General features: G+C 48.9%; 1 protein-coding gene across 2 annotated transcripts; it reads right to left on the reverse strand.

Annotated features, from left to right (window-relative positions):
* Positions 1-1344: 1344 nt before the first annotated feature.
* On the reverse strand, positions 1345-11672 carry PRKAB1 (protein kinase AMP-activated non-catalytic subunit beta 1). Of its 2 annotated transcripts, XM_060119129.1 has the most exons (7): positions 11245-11672; positions 8775-8938; positions 7450-7543; positions 7052-7166; positions 4535-4668; positions 2954-3022; positions 1345-2701 (listed from the first exon to the last, which is right to left on the reverse strand). In XM_060119129.1, exons 1-7 carry the CDS (start codon positions 11401-11403, stop codon positions 2624-2626), a joined length of 813 nt encoding a protein of 270 aa, XP_059975112.1. In that variant the 5' UTR covers positions 11404-11672; the 3' UTR covers positions 1345-2623. The 2 variants fall into 2 exon arrangements, with proteins under 2 accessions (XP_059975112.1, XP_059975113.1); XM_060119130.1 differs by lacking the exons at positions 1345-2701; positions 2954-3022 and adding an exon at positions 3032-3517.
* Positions 11673-13694: the final 2022 nt, after the last annotated feature.

Raw genomic sequence — 13694 nt, forward strand, 5'->3', positions numbered from 1 at the left:
GGTATATATCCAGAAAAAAATGAAAACACTAATTTGAAAAGATACACATACCCCATGTTCACAGCAGCCCTACTTACAACAGCCAAGACATGAAAGCAACCCAGGTGTCCATCAACAGACGACTGACTTAAGATGTGGTGTGTGTATACACACACACTGGAATATTACTCAGCCATAAAAATAAATGAAATATTGTCATTTGCAGCACCGTGGATGGACCTAGAAAATATTATGCTTAGTGAAATTAAGTCAGAGAACATAAATACTATATGCTATCAGGCATGTGGTATCTAAAAATAATACAAATGAATGTATACACAAAACAGAAACATACAGAAAACAAAATTATGGTTACCAAAGGGGAAAGGGAGGGGAGGGACAAATTAGGGGCACAGGATTAACAGATATAAACTACTATACATAAAATAGATAAGCAACAGGGATTTACTGCATAGCACAGGGAATCATACCCAATATCTTATAATAACCTACAATGAAACACAAGCTACAAAAAATAGTGACTCACTATGCTGTAGACCTGAACCTAACACAATACTGTAAAATCAACTATACTTCAATAATTTTTTAAAAATAGAAAAAATTTTTGATTGTTTTGGATAGAGGATTTTTGTGTATTTCCTTAGGCTGCTTAAATAATCCCTCCAATCCCTAAATCTAGGGTTCCCACATCACTTGGGTTTTCAGAGTGAGACGGCTAATTACCCAGCTAGGAATGCTTTCTAAGCTACTCTCCACCTCACGTGGACCAGATGACCTGAGGGGTTCCCTTTCCTCTTAAAGTTATTTACATGTTTCCTGATGCCTGGGAAGAAAAGGCTTATTCCTACAGGGACACTGCAACCTTCCATCTTTCTGGTAGAACGGACAGAGGCCCTTTTAGCTGGTGAGAACAGCCGACTCCGGAACACCCTGGTGTCTTCCAAGAGCGTGTCATGATCCCAGGCTCCCCTGTGGTGCTTGTCAACGAGCAAGCAGCAGCAAGACCTCGGACCCGGGATGCTGCCAACTTGCGCAAGCCAGGGGCCTTCACTGCTGCTTTTCCTCAGCTTCCCCTGTGGTCGAGCGGTTCCACGGGGCTCAATTTTACAGCCTCTTAACGGCCTTCTGTGTGCAGGATAGGCGGGTCAGGGAAAGGCCCTCAGCCCGGGAGGGAGCCAAGCAGCCCTGTCCACTCACCCCAGCGGGCCACAAGGATGGTACCATTTTCAATGTGTGCCAAGGCGGGAAAAAGACTGAAAAGCACTGCACTGAATAAACCTTGGGGAGAGCTCCAGTCTCTTCTCCAAATGACTGCACGAAATCAAACCTTCCTCCAAGTGCATGTCTGTTATCTTTACAAAGCTTTATTGAAACCTGTACATCAAGGTGACAGTCATTCAGTGTTTTGGAAAGAGTAACAAAAAAGGGTATCCCAGACTCAGGTTCACCAAATAAATATGAGACATCAGGGATATGGTTCCTCCGTCTCCCAGCAGGAACACAGCACAGGACGACAGTGTCCACCGACCTGGGGACAGGAACCTCACTAACGGGCATGACTCCAGCATCTCCAAACCGTGTGGAGATGTGCGCTTTGGTCCAAAGGATGTCTTCCTCACACAAACTCAGAAGGCTGCTGCAAGTTCTAATCTCCTTCCAGAATAAGCACAGCAATTGGTACAGCCTTCTTTGCTAAGGAGGGACCAGAGGTCCCAAGCAAGGTGGCACAGGCTAGGGCACGGTGCCTCTCCACAATTTTCCTGCTAACACTGTCACCTCATTACGATTCGAATAAAAAGCTGGACAACCTTCCAGCTAGCGGTGGTCAGTCCGCAGGATCATCCAGCTTAACGGAGAAATCTGGCCGTGGTTTTCCAAGTCTGTTCTGAGAACAGATTATTGCTGAGCGCAGTTCACATGATCTACAGTCTAGTTGGGGTGATTTAAAAATTGCCCTAAGGCTGTACAGTCAGCCACCTCTGGTTTAAAAAAAATACTCAGTGCACATAAGTGTAAGAAACAATTGTAAAACTTCATCTGGAAATTAGACAGGTTCTAATTTCTATAGAAATTATGCCTTCCTGGAGCAGGGAATGGAAGACGATCTATTGCTCTGAATTCAGAGGACAGGCAGGACCAATACCATACTCGCTGTAGGTCCGCAGCCAGGCCTCAGCAGGGACAAGTCAAGACACACACACGATGAGAAATTCTGTGCGGCCTCGGTACCTGCTTCCCGGATTTCCACCAGCAAAGTGGCTCAGGTTCCTTGTTGGCTTAAGAAAAGTCTCCGTGACCAGTTCAGAGGATGTACATTTAGACCTGCTCCGTCCTCTGCACCGCGGTGTGGGGTGCAGACTGTCTGCTCCCCCTCTCCCCTCAGCCTTGCTGAGCCCCAGGACTCACAGCCACCGGATGCTAAGAGGACTGTTACAAACTGAGGCGCTCCAGGAGCTGCTGTGTCTGGAACAAACCTTCCAGTACGAGTAGGGCGGGTATGAAATGTCTTCTAAAGAGCGTGAAATGGGAAATGTACAGTCCATCCTGTCTAGCGAGAAGCATGCACGCGCGGAGCCCGGTGGCACACATTGCTCCCTGGGGCCCATGGCCGGCTCCCAGCTCTTCATATGGGCTTGTATAACAAGGTGGTGACGTATTTTTTCTTGTACCGGTGGGTCGCGCTGAGCACCATCACTCCGTCCTGAGGAAGAGGGCGGAAATCATCAAGGGCAGGACTAAGTCAGGAGGCTCAAATTTTAAGGAGCATGAGACTCAGCAGGAGGTCTGAATAAAAGCAGGTTCCTGGGCCTTCCTTCGGAAGAGGAGCCTATGGGTCTGGGTCCGGCCCCGGAAGCCGCCCTTTAGGTAAGTGTCGATAGTGCAGGTAGTGCCATCGCTAGGGGGCCTCAGAGCACTTGGAGAAACACAGCGTAAGTAACCAACGCGTCCTTACCTTGATGGAAAGTGCATAGAGGTGGTTCAGCATGACGTGGTTGGGCTCAGGGAGCAAAGCTGGGTCGCACTGCGGGGAGCAAAAGCAGACGTGTGCACTTAGGATTCGGAAATCAAGGAGACTCTCCCCTGTGTTGCACGGCACTGGATTTCAGAGGGAAGGAGGCAGGCTCTCAGGCCCCTTTCTTCCTTGTCAGGCAGTGAAAGGGCTTGTGCACAGTGACTGGGTGGGCGAGGGGTCATGCCTGGTGCTCCAACTAAGGGGCGCTCTCGGGGCGTCTGCTGGGCGCACTGGTGTGCGTCTCCGGCCAGGCTTCATCTAGACTGTGGGCCAGGCTCTGTTCTCTCTTTGGAGGAGGGGCAGGAAGGAAGCCGTGCAGTGAAGGCGCTTTTAGAAAAAGCGGGAAGAAACGATCAATACTCAACGCTCCTGAGCAGCGTGTTGCAAACTCATGTCTCTGAGACTCCGACGGGGAGCCTGAAGAAGGCACTGGATAACTGGGGGAGGGGAGAGGCGCTCTTCCTCCATAAGAGCTCACGTACGAGGCAATGTGGCCACTCCTTCCTATTTTTTCAGAGAAGCCAGAAATCCAGGTTTGTTTTTCTTTTTTTTTCCCCCCAACGTACACTCCCCAATTTTATAATTGCTAATTCAAAACAGAAAAAGCATCCAGTAAAAGCCGGCTCAGCTGTCAGGTGCGTGCTTGGGGCGGGGCGGCCCCAAGAACAGCGAGTCCCCGGGGGACACACCATGACTGCTGCGGGGATGCCTGCCCGTGTACGCCTCCAGCCCCCTGCTCAGCACACATGCATCCACTTCTGTGTGGCGTCTAGAGCAGCAGCAGTTACCTGATCACCCTGGAGCATCTGCCTGTTAGGTGGTGGCTTGGACAAGGCTGAAGAACACCTGGACTCCCAAGAATTATGGCTACACTGCACAGTCCAGAGCCAGGGGAACTGGGCAGTTCAGATCAAAACGGGATGGAAAATCAAACGCAGGGAATAATGGGGTGCTCCTCGGGATTCAGTAGGAAGCCCACTTCTTTTTATAAGTAATATCAATGTCCCAGAGGCAATGTGTGTTACCCACATACCCCAAATTTTGATCCCTGAGGTTTCTGAAAGCAATTTGGTGACCAAAACTAGATTCTGGAACTTCCCTGGCAGTTCAGTGGTTAAGACTTCACGCTTCCACTGCACTGGATGTGGGTTCGATCCCTGGTTGGGGAACTAAGATCCCACATTCCGAGCGCGGCCAAACAAAGAAGATTCTAAAATCTGGGGGCCAGAGGAGGAATTCCACCACGCAGCTTACTGAGAAGAGATGGTTGTGTATTTTGTCATGAAATTTGAGGTGGGAGTGGAACACCAGAGGAAGGGCTCAGAAAGGCTTTGTGGGATGGGGAGGCCCACCCTGGGAACATCTTCTGAGTAGCCCGTTCCCACGTCAGAGGGGGACCCCGGCAGTTAACACCGATGGGTGACACTTAACTTTTCACGAGCTGCCCTGCCAGACGTGCACAGAGGGGAGTGGCTGAACAGGACCATGGAGGACGGTCTGGGCAGGTGTCTGGTTACTCACGGAGATCCCCGTGTCCTTGTTCAGGATGACCTGGAGAAGATGTGGGGGGAGGATGGGTGGCGCTTTAAACCGCTCCTCTGGTTTCCAGACGTAGGGCTCCTGGTGGTAGGGTCCTGGTGGGGAACTGGACAGCTCTGTTGGGAGACGGTGACAGGACATTTACTTGGAAAATTAGGAGTCCTGGGAACAGTCTCAATTTGGGGTGACATTTAGTTTTCCACGTCTCCTGTCCCCTCAGTACAGATTTATATTCTCTTGAAGGACATCCTGGCCCCAAGGGGGAAGGGCAGAGGCAATGAGAAAACACTTCTGGAAGTTGGGTGACAGGCATAAAACTCGAGTAGTGAATTCCTGGTGGCAGACAGCAGTCGTGGCAAAGCAGTGAGTCCGGGACAGAGTCACGGAAAGCTGCTCACAGCGACCCGACCCAACAGCCACCGCAGGCCGACGCGTCCTCCTCGCTGCAGGCCGGGCCGGCGAGTACCACATAGAAGCTCAAGGCTCCTAGTGAGGCTTACGCGGCCGGGCCCAGGTGAGGCTTACGCGGCCAGGCCCAGGTGAGGCGCGCCGGCTGGTGAGGCTTACGCGGCCGGGCCCAGGTGAGGCTTACACGGCCGGGCCCCAGTGAGGCTTACGCGGCCGGGCCCCAGTGAGGCTTACGCAGCCGGGCCCAGGTGAGGCGCGCCAGCAGCCAGCATAAAACCGAAGATAAAGCAGCCTGTTCACACAGAGGCGCCGGCGGATTTCACAACTAAAACAACGAAAAGCTGAAGACCTGACCTCTAAAGGCTCTCTGCCTCCATCGCTCTCCGGTTCCTCTTAAACTCATACTGGAGTATCCCCATTATACAGATATATTAAGAAGCTTCTAGAAGTGCAGTGTTCCGTCAGCTTCGAAGCCGCTCACTTAGCGACATTTGGCCAGCCGGCGGGGACTGAGCTGCGATCCAAAGGACACCTGGGATGTGTCTGGCCGCCGAGACACCTGGGATGTGCTGTCCCCGTAAAGCTGAGATGGCTTGGCTCCGCCAATTCCTTCCATGTCATTCTCTAGGGGACCGACTCCCTTCACACAACCCAGCCCTATCACAGCAGGAAACTGAGAAAGGCATTCAGTGCAGAAAACTGAGCCATTAAGAGTCAATATGGGGCCTCCCTGGTGGCGCAGTGGTTAAGAGTCCGCCTGCCGATGCAGGGGATACGGGTTCGTGCCCCGGTCTGGGAGGATCCCATATGCCGCGGAGCGGCTGGGCCCGTGAGCCATGGCCGCTGGGCCTGCGCGTCCGGAGCCTGTGCTCCGCAACGGGAGAGGCCACAACAGTGAGAGGCCCACATACCGCAAAAAGAAAAAAAAAAAAAAAAAAAGAGTCAATATGTATTTTGAGAAAGGGAGTGTCTAAGTATGAGAAGAGCATGGAGAGCCTGCAGTTGGTTTCCCAGCAGCGAGGGATCAGCTTCCTTTCCCCAGGCAACCTCTGCTGCACAATCTTGACTAAAAGCTTTGGATTGTGGCCTAAAATTTCACTTATCAGCAAGTAAGGGATATCTGGGCATTTCCCCCACCCCCCAATTCCCACCTGTCTGAATAAAACAGAAATGACTTCTCTAAAAGACCAGTCAGCTATCCAGAGTGGAGAATGCTATTTTTGGATTTCCAATTCCTGCTCAATAACATGACTTGTCAGCCACGTGGCCCACCTGCCAGTGTGAGTTCTGAGCTGATAAAGAGTTAAGAGATCCTGGGGGCAGGACCTCCAGGCCCAGGCAGGTGACAATGAAGAATCATCCTGTGAACTGAACCCGTTTTCCTAGACGGTCAGGCACAGTCCCGGGGAGCCTTCACTGCTTCCCACAGGGGTCCTGGGACGGTTTGAGGCCCTGCAAGAACGGGCAGTGCAGCTGGTGTGAACACTGTCAATGCCAACGCATCCTTCTCCCTGCGTAGCACATACTGTTTCAAAAAGCAGTTTCTTCCTGTGGGTTTGGATGCAAAGCAATTTACTCAAAGTTCGGCGATCGGATGATCCTTGGAAGATGGGAGAGTTTTACTAGGACCATACCGAGCAGGTTGTGCCGTGTAGCCTGTTCTGTGGTGAGCCTTCCCCCGCCCCGAAGGGATTCTGAAAAGGTGCTCATGGACCACGCAAATGATGCCAAGGTCACTGAGGGGTCAGTGTATCACCTGTCGGGCTGAAACTCTCCAGGTGCCCCGAGCAGGCTGGCTTCCCCAGTACTGGCCCCTCAGCGACCTGATGCAACTCTCCAGGGCCTCTTGGGCCTGCCCTGGCACGAGATCAAGCTCTGGTTCCGTTTCCAGTGTCTGCTCTCTGTGGCCAAGCAGACCTACGGAATCCTGGAGATGACCAAAAAAATGACTTACGGGTCCCTCAGAGCTAGATTTTAGCAACCTGACCTGACACAGAGTTAGGAATTAGTTTTGTGGCTCTTTGAAACAAGGTATTTCTAAACTATACAGCCCCCACCGGCGCACACGTGGTATAAAATAACTGCTCGTACCAGACACGTCGGAGCACTTTTGGGAATCCACCATTAAAGCATCAAATACTTCAAAGTCAGTTTTCTTCACTTGAATGATGTTGTTTACTGTGCCAAGCTGGCTGGTCACTATCGGCTGGGAAGAGACAGACAGGCAGAAATCACAACGTGGAAGGTCTCTAGAGGTGTTCTTTAGAGGATCTAGCAGCCCTGGCTGGAAGGTCTCATCTCCGGGCTGGCCCACCTGCTCATCTCGGTCAAGGATGCCAACAGGCTGACAAGGAGCACTGCTATCTAGCTCGGCCACACGCAGGGACTTCGACCAGCAGGACGAAGGGACCTGGCAACTGTCTCTGCGGGAAGGCGATCTGTCTGGATTGTGGGGGCGGCCAGAGGACCAAGGGCGTGAGGAAGAGTACCTCAGAAGGGTCATGTGTCCACTGACCATCCACCAAGAACTTGTACTGATGCTCTCCTTCGGGCAGGTCCAGGATGGCTACAAAGTTATTGTGGCTGCGAGAAAAAAGGAAGCAGACGAGGTCAGCGGGGTGGGCTGCCCTCTTAGCTGACTTGCAAAACCAGCCATGGAACAAAACAAAACTTCCACGTAAAATCAAGGGTTCAGCTGCACGAGAAATAAACATTTTTAACCAATTTACACAATTCAGTATAATGATCTCAATCTAGAAAAGCTACCAGGAAGCGGCACCGTAAGAGGTTTCCTGGGAAACTCGCTTTGCTCAGACACCAGGAGTCCACATTCCTACCATCAAAAGGTCAACGAACAGTCATTTGTCCTCAATTTGTGTGCAAAGTAACACCTGGCAGCCTGGATGCCAAGGAGGATGGCAGCACAAGATAAACAGCAAGCTGCCCGCCAAGCTTTACCCTTTGCCAGCTTGCCTAGCTCAGGGCAGGGGATCAATTTCACAGGATGTACAAACAGTTCCCTAAAGCAACTCGCATAACTACTAAAAAAAATGTTTCACGAAACCTCTCTCAGTTGATTGTTTTGTTCTCCTGACTAGCATGACTTGTAACTGGGCTGAGTGTCTCCCTCCTACACCAACCAGACCCCTGGAAAAGCAGGCGGCTCCTTATCAAGGACCAGGCCTGGCCCAGCAGGGCACGATTTCTTCCTTGGTTTCATCAAGAGGACTTACTAGTGAAGATGCTTTTCCACTGACAATCTGAGACAGCCGTCCACGCTAGGGTGTCTGAGCAAGTGTTTGGCTATAGTCGTGCTAAGGGCGCCTACATAATGTGTACCTTTCAAACAAAAGTGATACAGAGTCCAAGTCAGAAGGAAGCTCGGAGATCATCTGGTCCAACGTTCCCTTCTCACAGAGAGGAACACTGAGGCTCAGCTCAGCCAACAAGGACTCAACTCCCGCTCTGTCCACTGCGCTAGGAATAGACTTCTCTTTCTGAAAAAAGTCCTGCCTGAACAGACACAAAGCTAGAATATCTGAAGTGAAAGGTGTCTGTGAAACGGAAATGCTCATAACTGAGCAACGTTTTCTTCTAAGTGTGCTCTAAACCTAGCACGACTCCTTGGTGTGTGTGATTTGAACCCTGTGAATTATTAAGCTATTTAATGTTAAGTATTTAATATTTAAACAACTATTTTTCCATTCAGCATCGACTTTATAAAAACAGCCTCTTCTATTCACCCACAGGAGTCCTTCAGAAACCAGAGCAGCCCTGGGTTAAGACAAATAGATGAACACACCCAGGCGATTACCTTCTTGTGAGGGGAAGTTTATTCCAATTGTTGAAGGACCCAGATAGGTAAACTTCCTTTCCGCCCCCCGTCCATCGAAACACAGTTGGCCGAGCCTGGGCAGGAGCTTTGTCGTTCACTTCCAGATCGTGCTGCCAGGCCAGGAACTCCTCCTTCTCCGGAGCCTGGAAGCAGAGCGCTTGACTCAGGAACAGGAAGCCATTAGTGAGCTCCCTGCAAGAGACAATTACCCTCACACTGACAATTCATTCTAAAGAGGCAGCCGTCACTACCCAGGTTCATATTCCGGCTCGTTAACTCACTTGCAAAATGGAGGTAATCAAAGTAGCTATTTCCTAAGGTTACTGTGAAGGCTGAGTGAGACAAGACAGCCCATGTAAAATGCTCTGCAGAGTGTCGGACCCAGAGTAGGCGCTTCATAATTATTAGCTACTTTACTGCTGTTATTTAGGAGGTCGTCGTCAAAATTCTAGAAGTTATAAAGCTCACTTGCAAGAAGGCAGTGATGAATTTGAGATTAGCTTAGTAAATGTCATTTTCCTCCCTTAATTAAGCAAGATTTGAAGTACATGAAAATTTATTAGGGACAAGTCCAGAGCTGTCAACTTGAAAACTGGCAAGCCCAGGTGCTGAGGAAGGCAAAAGCTAATCACTGAGTGCTGTCCAGGCACCAGGGAGAAAAACATAAGACAAAGACTGACCCTAATTACGGTAAACAGTAACTTCTTATATGGGCAGCGCTGTATAAAGGAGGTATTCCAGGACGAGAGAAAAAAACACATCTGACTCTGGGTGTGGTTTTGGATCTCTTAAATTTTTCCTAGTCAGAAGCCAAAGAGCAGGAGTTCTAGGCTGTGATAGACTCTTAAAAGGTCTGGAGCAGGTTTCTAGCACCTTCATTTCAAATACTGACCTGAGCTCATTTAAAAGATACCTGCATTCTGTGACCTTTAACAAAATTTACAGATTAAAGAACAGACTGCAATCACTTTCCACTGAGGGTGTGATAACTAGCCACAGCCAAAATGGTGAACAAGTATAGTTAAAAGAATTCACGACTTTTTTTTTTGTATCCGAGCATTCAATCCAGTGTGTCTGCTACATCATTTCAGTGACTTCTGTGGAAATGATAATGGAAATTATTTAAATCATTCTCTACAGATCATCTGTATGCTAAACATTTCTTGTAAGAGTTTTAAAGCAGCAAAAGAACAAATATTTCTTAAAGAAAGTAGTTTGATTCTTACGGTGTCTTAAACGGCTACCCTTGGGCCAAAATTATTTCTAGGGAAAGAGATCTCAAATCATTGGAAAAACAGGATTCCTAAGTTCACTTTGCACACAGCTTCAGGGATGCAACAAATTCAGAAAGCAAGTTGAAATCACAGGCTGGAGGGCCAAGTAAAAGCAGACTCTTTATAGGTTAGCCTCAAAGCCAAGATCCAGGTGAGGATATAAGATAATAATGCGATTACCCAGGCCAGCATCTGAGGAAAAATGAGTACAGCTGGATGAGTTGCCAGGCAATTAGCCTAATGGACAATGATGATTAATAGGCAACTAGATACTAACAGAATGTGTGTGTCGGAGGGGGTAAGGGGTGTCTGTCATCTTTCCTAAACCTACTTGTTGCAGTGCCCTTTAAGTATTTAGTTGTTCATTTCTTTAGGATATACCACATACGTATCAGCTGCCAGAATCACCAAGTATTCTTGGACCGGGCTCTGCCCCTAGAAACTGACCACATCAGGTGGTTAGCAGGAAAGTGGCTGAAGCAGGAGTGGAGAACCGTCTTTATAGAGTTTTTAATGAGTTAAAGCAGACTGCCGCAGGACGCCCAAATCTGGCCTGCAAAATGTTTGCTTTGGCCTGTTTAAAATATTAAGTCATATATAAACAATAGAGAGAGAAGCTGAGCAGCTGGCTGCCTCCTTCAGACCGATGTTTCACTTACTCACTGACCTCCGGAAGTGAAATTACTTTTCTATGCCTGCTCTAAAGGGTGAACCACAAGTTTTCAGCAGAACTAAAGACCTCTGGCAGCTGCGGTCAACTGTTCGACTCTACGTTCACCCTACACATGTTCTGGCTTATCTCCAAAACTGAAAGTTAACTGCACAACTATTACAAAAAGCGCTAGTCTGCGTAAAGGTGGTGGAAGATTTCTCAGAGCTGTGAAATTAATTATACCTAAGAGAAAAGCAGACTGGGACTCAATTACTGCTAGTGCCACGATCTTAATTAATTAAGAATCTGAACCTGTCTCAGAACTGCCTTTTTTCCTTAATGATGTTAAACGAAGTGAATTCCTCCTCCCTCAGGGTGACTTTCTCATATCGGTAATTAGACAGAGGTTCCTGAGCTGCTAAGAGGGCTCTCCCACTTCTGATGATTAGAGGAGATACAAGGGGAGGAATCTAGGAGATTTCAACATTAGTCAAGGGGAATCAGATTCCCACACCCCCATTACCTTGATTTCCTCGGAGTGGAAGAGGTCAGCGTCCTCTGGGCTGTCCATCAGGATCTTGGGCCGGTCCCCATCCTTGGAGCCCCCCGAGCTGTCCCCTCGGGGCGTCTTGTGGCCGCCCTGCCGGTCCAGCGCAGCGCGCTCGCTGCTCGTGTTGCCCATGGCGGAGGTAGCCGGACACGGGGCCTCACTCCAAGGGAGGGACAAGTGACTCCCGGTACCTCCACCAGGACCCTAGGAAGGAGTCAGAGCACCGGGTACCACACCCCTCAGGCTAGGATACGGGGTCGGGATCCGGCTTGGGCCGGGTAGCAGGGCTGCCGAGGTCTCACAAAGGCGCTTTACCTGATGCTCAGGCTGCCGCAGAGCGAAACCACCGAGCGTTAGGAAAACTCGGCTCTCTCCCAAGAACTCCCCAACGTCTTAACAACTTCCGCTTCCGGCACTTGCGCAAAGCGACCCAACCCACAGGGCTGGGAGTGGCTGCGGTGGGAGAAGCGCGCGAGGCGAACTCGACCTCACTTCCGCTTCCGGTCCAGGTCCGCGCGTTGGCAAGCACCCAGACGGTCCCGGCGGGCTCCGGAGGGCGCAGTCGCAGTTGGCCGCTCCGGCCGGTCCAGGACGTGGCTGCTGATGGCCAGCAGGGAGCGCAGAAGCGCGCAGGCCATCTGGGCCGCCCTCCCCGCGCTGGGATGAGCTATGGTGTTAGTTACCTCGGTTACTTTTGCCCACTTCCAGTTGATTCTACACTTTACAGCCAAAGAGGTCGTTCTAAAGGGCAAATCTAATTAAGACTCCTTAAAGCCCTTTAATGCGCTAGCTCTCACGCCTTTGAGTGCCTTAGAATCACGTGGAGTGCCTGTTTAAAATGCAGATTCACCTGCCCCTAATCCCCAGAAATTATGATTCCGAAGCTCTGGCGTGGGGTCTGCATTTTAATAAGCACTCCAGGTGATTCCTATGCAGATAATCTTGCAGGTGTTTGAGAAAATGACAGACCATTAAACTCTGGAAACTTCTCACGTCTAGTAGCTTGGGGGTTGTAAAACGCTGGAATTATTCGTGTATTTTCAAAAAATGGAGTGCACAGCCTTTTGACAGGTAATTTTGCAAGCTATTTTAAAATCACTTCGAACACATAATTATGCATAAAATGCATTTATTAGCGTTTGTCATTTGCTGTGGCCAGTGCTTCAGCAAGAAGTGTGTACACATGTGGTGCTAAAATATTCTAATCTCCTTGTTGGTCACTGCTAGGATTTTTGTTGGTGGTGGTGGTGTGTGTGGTAGTGGTGTGTGTGTTTGCATGCGAGTATGCCAAAATGCTTTGCATTTGCTGGGCCTGGTCATGCATTTTGTCCACTGAACAAACATTTATTTAGTACCTACATAATGCCAGACATTGTGTGAAGTAAATGGGAGACACAGATGACTCAGATACAGGGAATTTGGCAGTATCTATAAAATTTAAAAAACGCACCTTCATTTTGGTGGACAAATTTACTTCTAGAAAACGTCTACAGAAATACACATGTGAAAATTATATGCAATATGTTCATTTGCAGCATTGTTTCTAATGCCATAATACATTAATTGTAGGATGCACATTTTATTTCACATTTTAATCTCTGAAACAGGGTGCATCTTACAATCAATGGAATCTTAGATTTGATGAAATAAGGAAATGGAAAACTGCAGAATCCTAAAAAGTTTGTCAGTAGGAGAATGGCTAAATGAATGAAATACATTCATTTTATAGAATAATGAGCAACTTTTATTTATTTATTTATTTATTTATTTTGCATTACGCAGGCCTCTCACTGTTGTGGCCTCTCCCGTTGCGGAGCACAGGCTCCGGATGCGCAGGCTCAGTGGCCATGGCTCACGGGCCCAGCCGCTCCGCGGCATGTGGGATCTTCCCGGACCGGGGCATGAACCCATGTCCCCTGCATCGGCAGGCGGACTCTCAACCACTGCGCCACCAGGGAAGCCCGAGCAACTTTTAAAAAGGAGGAAATAGAATTATGTGGGCAACTATGAAGACATGTCTATGACATTCCAAATCCCCAAAGCAAGTGGCAGAACAATAGAGGTTTTAACAGCATGAGCTCTGAAGTCAGCCTGCCTCGGTTCAAATTCTGGCTTTACTACTTAGTAACATCACCTGGTTTCCTCTTTTGTGAAATGGGGAATAAAAAAATACCGACCTCATAGGCTTGTTTTGTGAATTAATTGAGAACACACAGGAAAAGTGCTTAGCATAGCACCTGACACTTAGTAAGCATCCAATAAACACTAGCACTTTTCTTAGCATCATTTTGCTTGCAAATGGAAAGTTCTGGGAAGATGTACAACACGCTGTTAATAGTGGTCCCCTCTTGGGAGAGGACTCAAACTGGAAACAGGAACAGATAGGGGATTTTCACTTTTTACTTTACTGTTTTAAAATATTT

This window comes from Mesoplodon densirostris, chromosome 15 (assembly GCF_025265405.1).
Source record: "Mesoplodon densirostris isolate mMesDen1 chromosome 15, mMesDen1 primary haplotype, whole genome shotgun sequence".
Taxonomy (NCBI): Eukaryota; Metazoa; Chordata; class Mammalia; order Artiodactyla; family Ziphiidae; genus Mesoplodon; species Mesoplodon densirostris.

Bases quoted from the DNA above. Each gene is read 5' to 3' on its own strand.
- PRKAB1 (XM_060119129.1), bottom strand. From the start codon at position 11,403: ATGGGCAACACGAGCAGCGAGCGCGCTGCGCTGGACCGGCAGGGCGGC. The intron at 7,167-7,449 runs GTACTCTTCCTC...GTCTCTTCCCAG, and splicing joins GGACACATGACCCTTCTGAG to CCGATAGTGACCAGCCAGCT. The intron at 3,023-4,534 runs GTGAGTAACCAG...TGCTCCCCGCAG, and splicing joins ACAAGGACACGGGGATCTCC to TGCGACCCAGCTTTGCTCCC.